The sequence below is a fragment of the Neoarius graeffei genome, chromosome 11, assembly GCF_027579695.1.
Source record: "Neoarius graeffei isolate fNeoGra1 chromosome 11, fNeoGra1.pri, whole genome shotgun sequence".
NCBI classification, from domain to species: Eukaryota; Metazoa; Chordata; class Actinopteri; order Siluriformes; family Ariidae; genus Neoarius; species Neoarius graeffei.
In genome coordinates this window covers 81,104,534-81,123,600 of record NC_083579.1, presented here as the reverse complement: position 1 = coordinate 81,123,600, position 19,067 = coordinate 81,104,534, and the positions used below count along the sequence as shown (strand labels likewise).

At 43.1% G+C, this 19,067-nt stretch overlaps 1 protein-coding gene across 2 annotated transcripts in view; it reads left to right on the top strand.

The window, feature by feature from the left end:
• abhd12 (abhydrolase domain containing 12, lysophospholipase) overlaps positions 1-14,100 on the top strand; it is a 71,116-nt gene extending 57,016 nt beyond the window's left edge. For both annotated transcript variants that reach the window (XM_060934790.1, XM_060934792.1), the window contains 9 exons: positions 1,684-1,714; positions 2,201-2,246; positions 2,409-2,538; positions 2,915-2,952; positions 4,799-4,878; positions 6,100-6,182; positions 9,607-9,685; positions 9,963-10,090; positions 10,948-14,100. In XM_060934790.1, coding sequence (XP_060790773.1) covers positions 1,684-1,714; positions 2,201-2,246; positions 2,409-2,538; positions 2,915-2,952; positions 4,799-4,878; positions 6,100-6,182; positions 9,607-9,685; positions 9,963-10,090; positions 10,948-10,981 — 649 coding nt within the window. In that variant the 3' untranslated portion in view covers positions 10,982-14,100. The remainder of the gene's footprint in view (positions 1-1,683; positions 1,715-2,200; positions 2,247-2,408; positions 2,539-2,914; positions 2,953-4,798; positions 4,879-6,099; positions 6,183-9,606; positions 9,686-9,962; positions 10,091-10,947) is intronic.
• Positions 14,101-19,067: the final 4,967 nt, after the last annotated feature.

The window sequence follows — 19,067 nt, the reverse complement described above, 5'->3', positions numbered from 1 at the left end:
CAAGAAACATTCTCGCCTCACATCAACACTCCTGCTGGACACGTTCAGGGTGATCATAAACCCTCAGTCACATGTTTTCGTTATCACTAAGCAGTTTCTCAGTGTTGAAACACCTACTGTCATCAATATAGTCAAGCGATGTAAGGAACAGTGAAACCGTACACAGCTTGTCCTGTCTAGTTATTATGGGATATCTATTGCCGCTTTTCCACTACAAACGCGGCTGAGCCGTGCCGTGCCGAGTCGAGCTGAGTCGAGCTGAGTGGGGCTGTTGGAGTTGCATTTCGACTACAACCGCGCTGAACCGTGCTGGCTGGAAGTGGGTGGACACATTGGGTGGAGTTAGCGAAAGTGGGTGGACGTCACGTGATGTCGTTAAGCAGCGCAAACAGTGACATCAGTGACGGTGGCGGAACAAGTCAGAGCCGGGCCGGGGGCGGGGCAAATGACCGGGCCCTTTATTAAAGCTTATCATAACATCATTTTAGGCTACAAAATGTCCGCAACTGCGGTGTTTACCAATTTCAACACTACTGGGTGCAACTATGTTATTTAGTACATCAAGTCCTTCAAACGAACATGTAACTCAGAAACAAAAAACATTAGGATACTGTACATGGCTCATAATAAAACATCAATAGCCTATACTGCGCACATTATTTGAAGGGCATACGAATGAGCGCTCAGAGGTTGCAACGCTGACAGGAAGAGTCAGAAATAAAAGGAGGGCGGTGCAAACCTCACTGAATGCACTGTGTTTACCAATTTCAACACTACGGGGTGCAACTATGTTATTTTGTACATTAAGTCCTTCAAACGAACATGTAACTCAGAAACAAAAAAACATTAGGCGACATACTGTACATGGCTCATAATAAAACATCAATAGCCTACTGCGCGCATTATTTGAAGGGCATACGACGAGCCTTGCGCTCCGCGAACTCGTCCACGATGCTCTGTATGTCACTGATTCAGTGATCTTTTAAGCGGTAGTCTCACGACCCGGATAGTAAACAATAAACATGGAGGACATGGAGTCGTTAGTGTTGCTGGTCTTGGTGCTGTGGCTTGTTGTCACCGACAACGCCATCAGATACTGGCAAGAGCGTATAGATGAGGCGAGGCGCATAAGGCTTCAGAAATTCTCGTAATTCGTAATTATTCTCCTTCCGGGTTTGCGGTGTTTACAGATCCCAGCGCGCTCGCGGGGCATGTGTGGGCGTGTGAGGACACTCCTCCTCACCAATCAGTGCACAGGGGAGTGTCTGCTCACGCCCCCAACCTCACTCGGCACGGCTTGGCTCGCTTCAGCCCCACTCCAAAACGGTGCGAGTTTTAGGGGCTAAGCAGGGCTGAAACGAGCTGAGTCGTGCTGGTTTTTGGTAGTCGAAACGCGAGCCGTGTCGGGCTGAAGCGAGCTGAAGTGAGCTGAAAAAGGGTAGTGGAAAAGGGCCATATGGCTGTGCAATACCTGAAAAACTAAACTAACACTAGTCAGTTCCTTGAAATAAAAATAAAACTACTTACACACTTGTAAAACTAAACTGAACGACTAAATAAAAACTAATGAAAAATTCAAACTGATAATAACGGTGGTGAGGATATTTCATCCTGACCAATACAAACCTAACAGTATGTCGGGTGTGTGTGGTGATGTCTCACTTGGTTGTGGGTGTGTTTCAGGGGAGGAGACCACAGAGTGCAGCTCTATAAGGTAAAATACCTGACACACACACACACACACACCCCAGCACTGTGAACACACTGGTGTGCGTGTTCAGGAAACTTGATTGTAGCAGTTTGAGCTCCAGAAACTTTCACGCGTGTTTTTATGGTTGAATCTTTATAAGGGATTTGTTTGAGTCTGAATAAATGCTCAGTGTGGTGGGTTTGTTGCTGATTTTCTGCTGAAATTATTGAAAAAGAAACTTATTTATTGGAAAATAAAATACAAGGCAGAAAAAAGGGTTCTGTGTTGTATTTGCATATTTTATCTGGATTTCTGATGACATTTTACAGCGTAGGATTTTCCAAACATGGGCTGGGTGACTTTAAGGCTCACAAATATATTTCAATTTAAATTCTCTATAAATTATTTGTGAAACATCTTAATACTGAAAACTCTCTCTCTCTGTCACTCTCTGTCTGTCTGTCACTCTCACTCGTGTGTGTGTGTGTGTGTGTGTGTGTGGTCTTTCAGATCCTTAGTTCATTAGGCTACCATGTAGTCACATTTGATTATCGAGGTAAGTCATTTTGTTTTTCTGCTTTTCTTTAAAGCCTTGTCTAAAGTTTGCGTGTTGGTGAAATAACGATTATAGTGATGGAGCAAAAGAACTTGTACAGAGACCTTGCTTAGGAGTTCCTTATTATGCAGTTACATTTTTTAGTGTGTGTGTGTCTAACAGGATGGGGGGATTCAGAGGGCAGTCCTTCTGAGAGAGGGATGACCCAGGATGCTCTCTTCCTCTACCAGTGGCTGAAACAGAGGATCGGTAACAAGTCGCTCTACATCTGGGGCCACTCTCTGGGGACCGGGTGAGTCTCGCTCTACTTTTAAAGAATCCTGGAAGATTCCAGGAGTTTTCTACAGTCATGGCTGCATCCATACCCTAATTTACATTTACACCATTTAGAAAATGCCTTTATCCAGACTTTGTAGTCTCAAAGTTTATTCCACCACCTGAGTGGCACAGGACAGAAATCAGACATTGAAGGGTTTTATTTTTGCTCTGCTCCTGGAGATTGTGTTCAGGTTTTAGATTTCCCAGAATGTCCGATGTACCTGAAATGATGCGCTACGCCAGTGTTCCCTAAAATAAGTGGGTTACTGGGTTTAGACGGAAACATAAGAAAAAGAAAGAAAGGTGAGAGTGAGCTTGTGACTGGTGTGTGTTCATTTCTGTTTTTCCAGAGTGGCCACTAACTTAGCCAGGCGTCTGTGTGACAGAGGTGAGTGTGTGCAGATGTGGTGAAACTGACTGTAACTCTAAGTCTAAAGGCTGTTTGACTGCATGGTGAACGGTGGATTATTTTGTGAATTATTGTTGATTCTTCAAGACGCAGACATGTAATGGATATTCTGATTATACTAATTTAGCTGAGAGATGATGAAAGTTTGGGGGAGTGTAATGTTTGTATTGGTATTGAGCAGGTCAGAGTTCCATAAATTTGTGAGAAGGAAACTTACCTTTTATGTAAAAATACCAATTGTAAGATGAATTATGGATGTCAACCTCTAATTTTATACGTCTTTTATACAAGTCCTACAGTTTTACAACCCCAATTCCAAAAACGTTGGGACGCTGTGCGCTGTGTAGACTGTAAATAAAAACAGAATGTGATAATTTTGCAAATCATAGAAACCCTATACTTCATTGAAAATGGTACAAAGACAACATATCAAATGTTGAAACAGATTTTATTTCAGCAGTTGCTCAACAGTTCGGGGTCTCCTTTGTCGTATTTTGCGCTTCATAATGTACCAAACGTTTTAAATGGGAGACAGGTCTGGACTGCAGCAGGCCAGTTTAGCACCTGGACTCTTTTACTACAGAGCCATGCAGTTGTAATATGTGCAGAAAGCGGTTTGGCGTTGTCTTGCTGAAAGAAGGAAGGCCTTCCCTGAAAAAGATTTAGTCTGGATGGCAGCATTTTGCTCTGAAATGTGTTTATATCATTCAGCATTAATGATGCCTTCCCAGATGTACAAGCTACCCATGTCATGTGCACTAACGCCCCCTCATACCATCACAGATGCTGCTTTTGAGCTGTGCACTGATAACAAGCCGGATGGTCCCTCTCCTCTTTAGCCTGAAGGACGTGGGGTCCATGGTTTCTAAAAAGAATTTCTACTTTTGATTCGTCAGACCTCGGGACAGTTTTCCACTTCGCCTCAGTCCATCGTAAAAGAGCTCGGGCCCAGAGAAGGGGGCGGTGTTTCTGGATATTGTTAATATCTGGTTTTAACTTGCATTTGTGGATGCAGTAATGAAGGGTTTTCACAGACGAGGGTTTTCTGAAGTGTTCCTGAGCCCATACAGTGATTTCCACTACAGACACGTGTCTGCTTTTAATGCAGTGTCTCCTGAGGGCCTGAAGATCACAGGCATCCAGTGTCAGTTTTCAGCCTTGTCTCTCGCATACAGAGATTTCTCCAGATTCTCTGAATCTTTTAATGATATTATGGACCATAGATGATGTGATCCACAAATTCTGTGCAGTTTTACATTGAGGAACGTTATTCTTAAATTGTTGCACTGTTTGCCCACGCAGTCTTTCACAGAGCGGTGAACCCCGCCCCATCTTTACTTCTGAGAGACTCCGCCTCATGGGATGCTTTTTTTTTTTAATTTTTTTAAAAATACACAATCATCTTACTGACCTGTTGACAATTAAACAAATTAGTTTTGGGGTTTTTTTAGCATTGCACAACTTTATCTTTTGTTGCCCCTGTACCAACTTTTCTGATGCATGTTGCTGACATCAAATTCAAAATGAGCAAATATTTTTCAAAAAACAATACAGTTTGAAAGTGAGAAATTGTAATGTCTTTGTACGATTTTCAATGAAATATAGGGTTTCCATGATTTGCAAATCTTCACATTCTGTTTTTTGTTTGTTTTACACAGCGTCCCAACTTTCTTGGAATTGGGGTTGTTGATTACATTATGAAACTGCGGATTTACTAATTTCTATACACTCATTGCAGTGTGTGTGTGTTGGGGGGGGGGTTATTCCTGGTGTGGAAGACTAATGGTTTCTTTCTGAATCTGTGCTCACCCACTGTGTTTTACAGGAACACCACCTGACGCCGTTATCCTGGAGTCACCTTTTACCAACATCAGGGAGGAGGCCAAGAGCCACCCCTTCTCCATGGTGAGCCCATTGCTTACATTGTGTGCAAGAGACAGTCCTGTATAAATACTCTAAGGCCATCTACTCATTTTTGAATTTAAAATCCACATTTGACCGACCCCATGGCCTACATCAACAAGCATTATCTAGAAAACCATGCATCAGCAAAAACCTGTCATGTGACAGGAAAAAAAAAGTCAGTAGTCTTGTGTGATTTTTGTTCTGCTTAACTGTGTAATCATAGTGCTGGAGTAAATCCCTGAAGAAATGTAAAATTTATCTGAAATAATAATTTATTATTATTATTAGCAGTTGAAGGCAAGGTGAATCAGTGACTAATTACTGAGACAAAGTGGAGGTTATTATTCACCAATATTCACTGAGCCTGAGGTGGATAATTGTTTTATCCATCCATCCATTATCTCTAGCCGCTTTATCCTGTTCTACAGGGTCGCAGGCGAGCTGGAGCCTATCCCAGCTGACTACGGGCGAAAGGCGGGGTTCACCCTGGACAAGTCGCCAGGTCATCACAGGGCTGACACATAGACACAGACAACCATTCACACTCACATTCACACCTACGCTCAATTTAGAGTCACCAGTTAACCTAACCTGCATGTCTTTGGACTGTGGGGGAAACCGGAGCACCCGGAGGAAACCCACGCGGACACGGGGAGAACATGCAAACTCCACACAGAAAGACCCTCGCCGGCCACGGGGCTCGAACCCAGACCTTCTTGCTGTGAGGCGACAGCGCTAACCACTACACCACCGTGCTGCCACATAATGGTTTTAGTATTTTTATTTAGTATAGTACAAAGATGATTATTTTTTTTAATTGTATTTTAAAAAATCGCTTTTCAAATGTCAAAAGCAGCATGTAAGTGTAATAACTTTGCGGCGCAGACTTGTCACTGATCGACACCGAGTCACATAAAATACTTTGTTTTGAAACCGATAAAATAAATCCCAACCCCGCCTTCCCTTTGAATAGTTTTAGACCAAACTTCGGAGCGTCTTCAGTGCTTTTAGGAACGGCATTTTCTTTCATCTGTAATTCTTCCTCACTTACGGTGACGAAGCGATTGGACGCCGTTTTGCTGAGTCGCTCGAGGTGATTATCAAGAAATAATCCAAATTTCTCAACCAATCAGTGCGCACGATTTCCTATAATCACCTGCGTATTTATACTAATATATGAGAGAAGGGATTGTAATTGGCTTTTCATGTATAATGTTGTAGGTTTACAGGTACCTGCCAGGCTTCGACTGGTTCTTTTTGGACTCCATCACTGCCAATGACATCCGATTTCCCAGCGATGAGAAGTAAGTGTTTGTGTACGTGTCCATTTGTCGTCTCACTCTCCCATTCTTTCTTCTATCTTGTTAACAGGTCATTATCATCACCACTCTACTGGCCTCGTAGACTTTCGTAGCTTGTAACTCTTAGAGTTTATCACATGTGATCATGTTACTTCTCCAAAAACATCCCCTGCACCACACAGAGACTTTACATTGCTTTATATATAAAATATATAATAAACACACACAGTACTGTGCAGAAGCTTTAGGCAATATATATATATATATATATATATATATATATATATATATATATATATATATATAATATAAATTTTTTTTTTCTCCATACAAACTGTTATAGATTTCTATTTTATGACTTCTACATTATTGAGTCAGTACAAAAACATTTTAGAAGCAGCAGCAGCCTTTATTTGTCACATGTACGCTCGAGCACAGATTTAAGCACGCAGTGAAATTTAACCTCTGCATTTAACCCATCTGAAGCAGTGAACACATATACACGTGAGTAATGAGCTACATCATTTACATACTGAACAGGGCAGTTAGCCCTCCCCCAGAGAGTTGTAAATGAAGTGAAGGACGGCCCCATGAGGACAGTTGAGGGTTATTGAGGTATTTCACCTGACGTCACAGGGTCACGTGACGCCCCGGTGTCCACCATTTTGGACGGCAAGCTAGTTAATGTCAACAACAGTAGCTAGTATGTTACTGTAGCAATATTTACGTTCAGTCATTTGGATGACTGTTAAAACCTTTCAGTCTCAAGTTTTTCCTTTACTGGATTTACTAGTTTACTGAGCGAGCGCGCGATGGCTCCCGGCTCGGCCGGAGAGCGCGCGATGGCTCCCGGCTCGGCCGGAGAGCGCGCGATGGCTCCCGGCTCGGCCGGAGAGCGCGCGATGGCTCCCGGCTCGGCCGGAGAGCGCGCGATGGCTCCCGGCTCGGCCGGAGAGCGCGCGATGGCTCCCGGCTCGGCCGGAGAGCGCGCGATGGCTCCCGGCTCGGCCGGAGAGCGCGCGATGGCTCCCGGCTCGGCCGGAGAGCGCGCGATGGCTCCCGGCTCGGCCGGAGAGCGCGCGATGGCTCCCGGCTCGGCCGGAGAGCGCGCGATGGCTCCCGGCTCGGCCGGAGAGCGCGCGATGGCTCCCGGCTCGGCCGGAGAGCGCGCGATGGCTCCCGGCTCGGCCGGAGAGCGCGCGATGGCTCCCGGCTCGGCCGGAGAGCGCGCGATGGCTCCCGGCTCGGCCGCCGAGCGCGCGATGGCTCCCGGCTCGGCCGCCGAGCGCGCGATGGCTCCCGGCTCGGCCGCCGAGCGCGCGATGGCTCCCGGCTCGGCCGCCGAGCGCGCGATGGCTCCCGGCTCGGCCGGAGAGGGCGCGATGGCTCCCGGCTCGGCCGGAGAGGGCGCGATGGCTCCCGGCTCGGCCGCCGAGCGCGCGATGGCTCCCGGCTCGGCTGGAGAGCGCGCTAGCTCAGTAAACTAGTAAATCCAGTAAAGGAAAAACTTGAGACTGAAAGGTTTTAACAGTCATCCAAATGACTGAACATAAACATTGCTACAGTAACATACTAGCTGCTATGTTGTTGACATTAGCTAGTGCTAACAGCTAGCTGCTAGTACACTGCTACAACACAGACACCGACCCTAATAATACAGTTCTTAGTCATTGCCTGGTCACAGCAAATTTATAACAGGCCATGTCTCAACAGACTAAGAAGTTATTTCAATGCCATTTAATAACATTTTGTTTATCCTGAGGACCGAAAGTAAATGAAAATGTGAACAAACCTTAGCTGTAATCAGATGGCGACCACCGGCTCCAGGGACGACCCGCTGATGTAGGCATGTTACCCAGCCTGACACAAAATATTTGTAGGCATCCAAACTCTTATACGCTTTCAGATCAATACCTGTGTATGGCGATGGGTTTTTAACGACATAGGTGTACAGATCATGTGGGCCGAAGTCAGGTAAAGACGAGGGCTTCGTGTACTTCCGTACGTCAGTGAACAATCCTGGTGGAAGCAGGTAAACGTCGTTCTCTAAGCCTGCTAACCTCAATTTTTGCAAATACCTCTCCCTCTGCTCGCCCTGTAAATGCCCTACGTCGCTGGATAGTGAACGTGTTTTCTGCATCTCGCTCCTTTTTCTTTTATGTTTTTCGTTTGTCGCCTTCCTCGCATTCAAACTGATTCGAGCCGTGCCGTCCAAAATGGCAGCATCACGTGACTTGGTCACGTGAGTGAAATACCTCAATACCTGTTAAAACTGTTAATGTTATAGTCAGGCTGTCTGTTGTTGCCCAAATGAGGATGGGTTCCCTTTTGAGTCTGGTTCCTCTCGAGGTTTCTTCCTCATGTCGTCTGAGGGAGTTTTTCCTTGCCACCGTCGCCACAGGCTTCATCATTGGGGATAGATTAGGGATAAAATTAGCTCATGTTTTAAGTCGTTCAAATTCTGTAAAGCTGCTTTGCGACAATGTTTATTGTTAAAAGCGCTGTACAAATAAACTTGATTTGATTTGATTAAATATTTGTCAAATACTAACTGAACAGTTTTTGCTATAAAACGGTGGGAATATTGAAAGTTTGAAATCCACTGCATTCGATAACAGAACAGCTTTATGTAGCTCATGTTTTTGCGCAGGTTGCTGTTTATTAATATAACTGTAGCTGAATAATGCTGGCTCTTGCATCACTGACCAGTGTTTATTTATAGACTGTGTAATGGTCTGCATTAAGGGCAGGCGAGCTGACTCACACTGAACACACACACCTGCAAAACACAGCCTTTGCAAAGGCATTGCAGCAGACATCTGAGCGTTTTGTTGCCATGCAACAGTGTGGTGGGATGTACGGTTTTTGTCCTTATCCCCCTGTAGAACGAGTCTCTCACCGCTCTGATATTCAGTCCTCACATTTTGTTAAGCTTGCAAAAACGCAATAATTTTTACTGGTAAAAATATGAAACTCGTCAGTTTTTCACGTATTATTAGACTATTTAAAATGACATGCCTAATATCTTTCTAGTCTCTACGCGACAGACCGTCAGCATCACCTCTGGCACATATTTACACATGTAGTGGAACACACTAAATATTGAGCATAAATATCCCTGTGATAATGGACTGTGAAGAAGGATAAAATAATACCAAAAACTATTTTATTTTTTACCAAGAGGTGCCATCAGTTAAAGTTCTTAACCTTGCGTGTAAAAACTTGCAGCTTCACTTGTAGTTGGCTAACAGTGATGACAACCGTGTCGTGACCTCTGACCTGCTTTTAAAATGGCCCGAGTCATTTCCTTCGGAAGAGTGTGAACAGTGCGTGGCCCGTTCTGTTCAATAAGCACCTTTATACTGATTTTGTCTCTCAGGAACTCTGTACCTGATGTATTTATTTTACTGTCTTCTACCCCTTGTAGTGTGAATCATATCTCCTGCCCAGTCCTGATCCTCCATGCTGAAGACGATCCTGTCGTCCCTTTCCACTTGGGGAAGAAAGTAAGACAGACACACACACACACACACACACACACACATACGATCCAGTTTATCAGTGTCCTGAATAACAGGGCTGGGCTTTTTCTTATCTTATAAGGTCGTAAGGTCGGGTTGTTGCAATTCCCCTCCAAAAGTGTGTTTTCTCTCTCTCAGTAGTCCATATCTAACTTCAGTTAACTGTGCTTTGTTTACTGCTCTGTTGGGTCACTTCCTGCTGCATGTTTCCTCCCCTAAGAACTCTTTTTTTTTTTTTTCCCCCTCTTTTCCTGTCCTTCAGCTGTACAATATCGCTGCTCAGTCCAAGAGCCTGAATGGACACAAGGTGCAGTTTATTCCGTTTCCCAGCACTCAGGGCTACAGGCACAAGTTCATCTACCGCAGTCCCCAACTGCCTCACATACTCAGGTGAGAGAGAGAGACACACACACACACACACACACACACACACAGAGAGAGATGGACCCAGAGAGAAGAAGACAGACATGCACTGAGAGAGACAGGTAGATGGAGACACACAGAGAGAGAGAGAGAGAGAGAGACAGACTCTGAGAGAAAGATAGACAGATGCACATGGAGGGAGGGAGGGACAAAGAGAAAGACACAGATGGACTCGGAGAGCGAGTGAGAAAGATGGAGACACAGACAGAGAGCAAGAGAGAGACCGACATACAGAGACAGACTCTGAGAAAGAGACACAGAGAGAGAGAGAGAGAGAGAGACCAATGCAAAGAGACGGACACACACACACACACAGAGAAAGAGAGACAGACACACACACACAGACCGAGAGACACTGACAGAGAGCGAGACAGACACACACACAGAGAGAGAGAGAGACAGACACACAGAGACGGACTCCGGGAGAGACAGACAGACAAAGTTGGGGGGACACCAAGAGAGAGACATGTATGGACACACACCGAGAGACAGACAACAACAGAGACAGACAATGAGACAGACTTTGAGAGAGAGAGAGAGAGAGAGACATGGAGAGAGAGTCCAAGAGAAAGACAGACATACAGAGACGGGAGAAAGAGAGAATTCAGCAATAACTGATCAGTGAGTCGGCCCACGCAGCCACTAAAAGGATGAAGGTGTATAGACGGATGGATGGAATGTAGAAAAGTGTTGTTGAATGGAAGAATGAATGGATATACAGATAGTGTTGGTAGATGAAGGGATGAGTGGAAAGAATGATGTGAATGGATAGGAATGAATGTGTTTATGAATAAAGACCATGTTTCTTTCTCTCTCTCCCCCAGTGATTTTCTCAGCACCACTCATCCACATGTATAACTGAAAGCTCTACCAGTTGTTTTCCCTCTTTTCCTCCCTCTCTCCCACTCTCTCTCTCTCTCTCACACACACACACACACACACACACACACACACACACACACACACACACACACACACACACACACACACACCCTGTGTATTCCATACTTCATCAAATCACCTGAAGAGCAGAGAGCCGCATGCGAGCGGAGCTGAGGAAAGGCAGCTTGAGCACAACATATGCAAAGAAATATGCAAACCTGCACTGAACAAACCCTGGAGATTTGTAAGAGTCGCACTGCACAGCAGCGTGGAAACCAGTCCGAGAGGACGGGAGGGATTTTTTGACGATGTCATTCACCTCTGCAGCAGCTGCTACTCGACCGAAATGATCACAAGTGGAACTTGCTGGACCTTTTATTCATTTGGTGTGAACTTTAATCATGTACTAATTAAAGTTGGGTTTTTTGAATAGTTCTAAAAATGGCCGTTTTTCAACAGAATCACAGTGATGCGTCGTTTAAAAAAAAAAAATTATTAAATCAAACTCATTCTCTTTCTGATTGCTAGTAATGACAATTTATAAAAGTTCAACTCTTTGAATTTGTTTATTTTAAACACAAGTGATCTAGTTTAAGGTCACAACCAACTTTCAATCTTACTTCCTTTCCTTCACTATCGTTTCTGATTATAATTATCAAACAAACATTTACTAAAAGTTTGATCTTCATTTCAACTCTTAATGTACAAATACATAAAACGTATTATATAACTGCATTGAGAGATGTACTGGGCAAAACAGACGTACGAGAACCTGCGCAAATATCTAAGCCAATAATATTTAGCAAAACATATATAGATTTTTTTTTTTATATATATATATATATATATATATATATATATATATATATATATATAAACACCTTTTGGGTCAATTATTGGGGATTATTTAATCACGCGTTCCCAGGAGGACTCACTAAAAATATTAGAGTAGTGATGCATGGGATATTCTGTCCACATTCACTGGATATGAGCAATCACATGCTCTGATTGGCTACTCTGCTACTAGGATATCAGCTCATATACCATGTAGAGAAAAACAAAATGGCGGCGCAGGTTGCTGAACCAACAGAGGACAAAAAACAAAACCACCAAAAAAAAGTCATGAAAGTACTTGGTGGTTTGTTTGTTTGTTTTTTCCTCCCAAGAATTATCGCATTTTTCACAAATTGCTCCTGTTGTTTTGCCGGTTTGTTTACAGTCTAAGCAGAAATGATTTTGTCAGATGTTTTGTATGAAGTTTTTTTATTTATTGAATTTGCAAAAAATAAAAATGCTCCGTTTATGGAAATCCAATGGACGTGGATTGAATAAAACAGTTATTCCACTCACTCTCATCGTACATGGATTATAGACAACTCCGTGCTAGGTGACGAGGCGTGTAGCACCATCAGCTCGTGTACGACTCAGTTTTGTGGAATAATTTAATTATTTGAGTAATCCTGTGGTTTTAAATTGGCAGTACACAGATGTATAGCAGGGCTGCGCTATACATACATAAATAACTACAAATAAAATGGTCCCTTGATGGCTATTAGGGTTTTTTTTTTTTTTTTTTTTTTTATAAAACAGAGAAAAACCTGTGTTAAATGTTTGTTCTTACAAACTGATGTATTTTATGAGCTAGCTGTAAAGTGAAGCTTCTCCACCCAGGCGGAGAGCAATACACTCACACGAGTTCATTTAATCACTCAGAGTCTCATGGACTCATGTGGAGCAATAACAGGAGTTCAAGTTTATCAGGACGGTCATATACGGAGTTTGGGTTTGAGCCATAGGTCAACAAAGTGTTCTGAATGTAGGATCATGGTGCGTGTGTGTGTGTGCGTGTGTGTGTGTGTGTTTACAAGTTGTAAAAGCAATGATGAGAAAAGCTGATTGTACTGGAGAGAGTGTAATCCATGTATCGGGAGGTTTTGGGGTTTAAAACTTCCTGATTGATTACAATGAGCAATGATGTTGGTTTCTAAAAAGTATTTAATATAATGGCAGTGGATCATCAGGGGTTAGCGAACATGCTATCATTCTATATTGATGACTTCCTGTGAGCTTTAATTTTGTTCAGCAGCGTTTGTGTTTTCTGTACAAGTTCATAACATTAACGACCTGCTTTAGAAATTACTGAAGTTACAGAGCAACATAGGCTCAAAGTAGAACATGGACTGGACTGCGTGAAGTATATACGTGTGGAGAAGTGTGTGTGTGTCAGCTTTAGCATTAAAAGCCTGAGTACTTTTTTTATTTTCAGTGTCCCTTAGCCTAGAGCCGTGTCCTCTACACATGACATGTGCATCCCAAAGTTGCTATCCATCATCATCATCATCATCTATTCTGTTATTTCTTGCTAACAGCCTGATTGGTGACTCACGACTGGAAACTATATACAAATCACAAAATAAACACAACCACTAGCTTCACTAACACATCTAACATTTTGCTTTATTTTATCCCACAAACGTGTGTGTGTGTGTTAAATGTGATGTATTCTCACAGCACATCACAGGAATGCAGTCTCTTCCACATCAGACTTTCATACAAATCATCAAAAACTGTCAAGTCTTAATGAAATGGATTTTATGGATTCTTTTATGCACTCACGTTTCTCGGTGTCGGCTTATGCAGTAGGACTCGAGCGTTTGGGATGGGGCCTGTTTCTCCATTTTATTGTTTTTCTTCTCAAAGTGAGTGACCAAAGCCTTGAACACATCCATTTATTTCTTTTCTATTGGATGCATGTTAATAAAACAGGACTGTGACACTTGGTTAATACAAGGTCTGAATAGATTCTTTTAATGTTTTTTTTTTCCTGTAATTTGTATGTAAGACTGAACAACTGAGCTCTGCTCAAATCCCCTTCAGCTGCCTTTGTCAAAGACCAAAACACCTGATATGACCATGCGTTCAGTCTGTTTTAAATACTTTTATGAAGTGTCTTACTTTTTTTTCCTGCAAATCGTCATGTGGTTTACAGTTTGTTTTGTTTTGTTTGTTTTAAAAGCTGCTAAACCTTACTGTACTACTGGACACAAACATGACCGTACAGTCTGTTTGTACATAATAAAGGATTGAACTCACAACTGACTGGATTTTTCACTCCAACTAATTTCTTTTGGGAAATTTAATAAATGACAAAAATGGATTGAGTTCTAGTGCTGCTATAAGACTGACTGACTGACTTGTATTCAGATGGTCTTCAGTTTAACAGCTGATAAATGTGTGTGTATAAAAAGGAAAGGGGGAAACAGTAAGAGAACATCTCTGTACGAGTCTCTTAGACGGCTTCAAAGCGTTATTGTCTTTCCAGTAGCTACAGGAGAGCAGACTGCTACTTAAAAATGAAATCTGCCATTAGAGTTCCTTTAACTATGGCAATAATAAATACAAGAGGAATATAAAAGGCTGTTCCAGTTACTTTTTTTTTTGTCCCTGTAACTATGGAATGCCACAATATTACAATCCCTTTAACTTGCTTTTGCATGATAAAGTTTGGAAGTGATCAAGTCTTACATCAACTGCTTCATTTGATTCAAGGTCACTAGTTGGTGTTCTGTCCATGGAATAAGTCTGTAATAAAACACTTCGGGGCATGCTGTTATGGGAAAAATAATCAATAACCGAGTGGTATGGAGCAGCACAACATGAAGTAGTGTAATAACCCTTTTCCACTGCATGGTATGGGCTCAAGTCCACTTACGTTTTTGGTTTTCCATGAAGCAAAGGTTGTGGATAATACAGTGGTGCTTGAAAGTTTGTGAACCCTTTAGAATTTTCTATATTTCTGCATAAATATGACCTAAAACAGCATCAGGTTTTCACACAAGTCCTAAAAGTAGATAAAGAGAACCCAGTTAAACAAATGAGACAAAAATATTATACTTGGTCATTTATTTACTGAGGAAAATGATCCAATATTACATATCTGTGAGTGGCAAAAGTATGTGAACCTCTAGGATTAGCAGTTAATTTGAAGGTGAAATTAGAGTCAGGTGTTTTCAATCAATGGGATGACAATCAGGTGTGAGTGGGCACCCTGTTTTATTTAAAGAACAGGGATCTATCAAAGTCTGATCTTCACAACACATGTTTGTGGAAGTGTATCATGGCACGAACAAAGGAGATTTCTGAGGACCTCAGAAAAAGCGTTATTGATGCGCATCAGGCTGGAAAAGGTTACAAAACCATCTCTAAAGAGTTTGGACTCCACCAATCCACAGTCAGACAGATTGTGTACAAATGGAGGAAATTCAAGACCATTGTTACCCTCCCCAGGAGTGGTTGACCAACAAAGATCACTCCAAGAGCAAGGCGTGTAATAGTCAGTGAGGTCACAAAGGACCCCAGGGTAACTTCTAAGCAACTGAAGGCCACTCTCACATTGGCTAATGTTAATGTTCATGAGTCCACCATCAGGAGAACACTGAACAACAATGGTGTACATGGCAGGGTTGCAAGGAGAAAGCCACTGCTCTCCAAAAAGAACATTGCTGCTCATCTGCAGTTTGCTAAAGATCACATGGACAAGCCAGAAGGCTATTGGAGAAATATTTTGTGGACGGATGAGACCAAAATAGAACTTTTTGATTTAAATGAGAAGCGTTATGTTTGGAGAAAGGAAAAACACTGCATTCCAGCATAAGAACCTTATCCCAGCTGTGAAACATGGTGGTGGTAGTATCATGGTTTGGGCCTGTTTTGCTGCATCTGGGCCAGGACGGCTTGCCATCATTGATGGAACAATGAATTCTGAATTATACCAGCGGATTCTAAAGGAAAATATCAGGACATCTGTCCATGAACTGAATCTCAAGAGAAGGTGGGTCATGCAGCAAGACAACAACCCTAAGCACACAAGTCGTTCTACCAAAGAATGGTTAAAGAAGAATAAAGTGAATGTTTTGGAATGGCCAAGTCAAAGTCCTGACCTTAATCCAATGGAAATGTTGTGGAAGGACCTGAAGTGAGCAGTTCATGTGAGGAAACCCACCAACATCCCAGAGTTGAAGCTGTTCTGTATGGAGGAACGGGCTAAAATTCCTCCAAGCCGGTGTGCAGGACTGATCAACAGTTACCGCAAACGTTTAGTCGCAGTTATTGCTGCACAAGGGGGTCACACCAGATACTGAAAGCAAAGGTTCACATACTTTTGCCACTCACAGATATGTAATATTGGATTATTTTCCTCAATAAATAAATGACCAAGTCTAATATTTTTGTCTCATTTGTTTAACTGGGTTCTCTTTATCTACCTTTAGGACTTGTGCTGAAAATCTGATGTTGTTTTAGGTCATATTTATGCAGAAATATAGAAAATTCTAAAAGGTTCACAAACTTTCAAGCACCACTGTATCTGGTACTTTTTTGGTATCGCTTCTGTCATGGTTCCAAGTGAGCTGAGGAAATACCATAGGGAAGCCATGGCCTAAAGGTTAGAGAAGCAGCTTTGGGACCAAAAGGTCACTGGTTTGAGTCCCTGGACCAGCAGGGATGGCTGAAGTGGCCTTGAGCAAGATATGTCAGGGTCCTGTGGTATGTTGCTCTGGATGAGATGGCCTGTAATGTAATGCCAAAAGGTGATACCTAAACACTGCAGGCTGCTGATTGGTCAGAAAGAATCACAGTCATTGTGTGAGAGAAAAGACAGGACGTCCTGAACAAGCTAAAAAAGAAAAAAAGGGTCGCGAAGCTGTAGTCCCTGCTCCTGCCACACTGCATAGAGTATAAAACTGAAGGAACGCTTTCATTTGGAATACAAACAGCACACTTCAATGTGTAAAGAAATGTATTGAAAATTCTGTGGACTGTTTTTTTTTTTGTTCAAATCCTTGTGCGCTTCAGTGCTCTGGTGTCTCGTGCTCAATCTCCCTCTAGAGAACATCTCAAACATCTCAGTTTAGAAGGAACCATGTAGAATCAAAAATTTGTTTCCTTGCTGTGACAAAACCACATACTGTACTACGAATCAGCTTCCCTTCCATATCCTCCACTGTTCCTGTGCATCACAGTGACGATGTCTTCAGGGAGGTTTCCTGCGGTGTCGCGACGACGAGCAGCTACTTTTATCTACAGTGGAAAACAGAGCACCTCACACCAAAAGCAAGTCGAGTCAGGACCATGGAGTGGAAAAGCTGTGAGATGATTACTGTTACCAGAGCAAAAGTTGATTATTTACCGTGAGTTACATCACTTCCACTGAATTACAGCTTACATTTGTTTAAAAAACAAAAATTTTAAAAAAAACCCAGCCACATTAAAATCTAGTTTTTGTTACATTTAATATCTTGGAACGCCCACTAAAGAAGTTACTTCCTGTTGCTACTTCTGTTAAACAGTTATAGACAGATAGTCAATCCTTCACCAACCAGCCTCTCTCTCAAACTTCAATTTTATTAGAATAAAACATCATTTAAAACAGCATGCAGGTAGTGTTTACTCGTATACGGACTCATTTCCCTTTTCAAAGAAGCCCAATTTGTCTTTCCACATTTCCATATTGGCAAAACAAGTTGGCTCTTTTACATAAGAACTCCGTCTTGTATATTATTCATGATTGTTAATAAAAAGCTCAACTTATTAATTAACTGTAGGATTGGTCAGGTGTAAAAGTTGAGGGTTGTAAGGTGTTGGACCACCAGAACAGCTTCAGTGCATCTTGGCAGAGTCTACAATTCTCTCTAATAGTCTTAGAGATGAACATCATCCTTCCCAAAGATCTTCCCTCAGATGTTTTGAGTCTCGTCTCGTCTTCTTCCGCTTTATCCGGGACCGGGTCGCGGAGGCAGCAGTCTAAGCAGGGAAGCCCAAACTTCCCTTTCCCCAGACACCTCGGCCAGCTCCTCGGGAAGAACACTGAGGCGTTCCCAGGCCAGCCGAGAGACATAGTCCCTCCAGTGTGTCCTGGGTCTTCCCTGGGGCCTCCCCAGGGAGGCATCCAGGAGGCATCCGAAAAAGATGCCCGAGCCACCTCAGCTGATTCCTCTTGATGTGGAGGAGCAGCGGCTCTACTCCGAGCTCCTCCCGAGTGACTGTGCTTCTCACCCTATCTCTAAGGGAGCGCCCAGCCACCCTGCGAAGGAAACTCATTTCGGCCGCTTGTATCCGCGATCTTGTTCTTTCGGTCATTACCCAAAGCTCATGACCATAGGTGAGAGTCGGAACGTAGATCGACCGGTAAATTGAGAGCTTCGCCTTTTGGCTCAGCTCCTTCACCACGACGGACCGGTAAAGCGACCGCATCACTGCGGAGGCCGCACCGATCCACCTGTCGATCTCACGCTCCATCCTTCCCTCACTCATGAACAAGATCCCGAGATACTTAAACTCCTCCACTTGAGGCAGGACTTCTCCACCAACCTGGAGAGGGCAAGCCACCCTTTTCCGGTCGAGAACCATGGCCTCGGACTTGGAGGTGCTGATTCTCATCCCAGCCGTTTCACACTCGACTGCAAACCGCCCCAGTGCATGCTGAAGGTCCTCGTTTGAAGAAGCCAACAGGACAACATCATCCGCAAAAAGCAGAGATGAAATCCTGGGAACGGAGCAGGAGTCTGGTTCGCATTGCCGGCAGTAAGTCAGACCTGTTCCCAGTGCATGTTTCGAGTTTCTCCCAAAATATTAAGTGTAACGAGTGCTTTACTTCTACACGAGCCCTGCTACCTGGAGTGAGTGTGAACATATCAGTCATTAGGAGTTAGTGAACAGGTGAGAGTCAGATTTCACTAGCTGACTTCAAAGTAGAAACATTTTTAACAGTTGAAATCCAGCCGTTGGTCTGTCCATAGGAGAATCTTATCTTTGTCCATGATGTTGCTCACGGTCCACATTGTGTGGTGGAAGAATTCTTCATATATTATCATTAACAACAATGAAATTATCAGTTGAACACTGCATTTCCATTGGTTTTGTTATAAAAGCCATTCAGAGGTAGAGGTGTGTGTGTGTGTGTGTGTGTTTTACAGTACCTTGCACCCCCTTGTGGCTTTCTGCTTTAATATAATCTGACTGGAGCAGGAGAGCGTGGATGAACACAATGGGATTCCACTTAGGC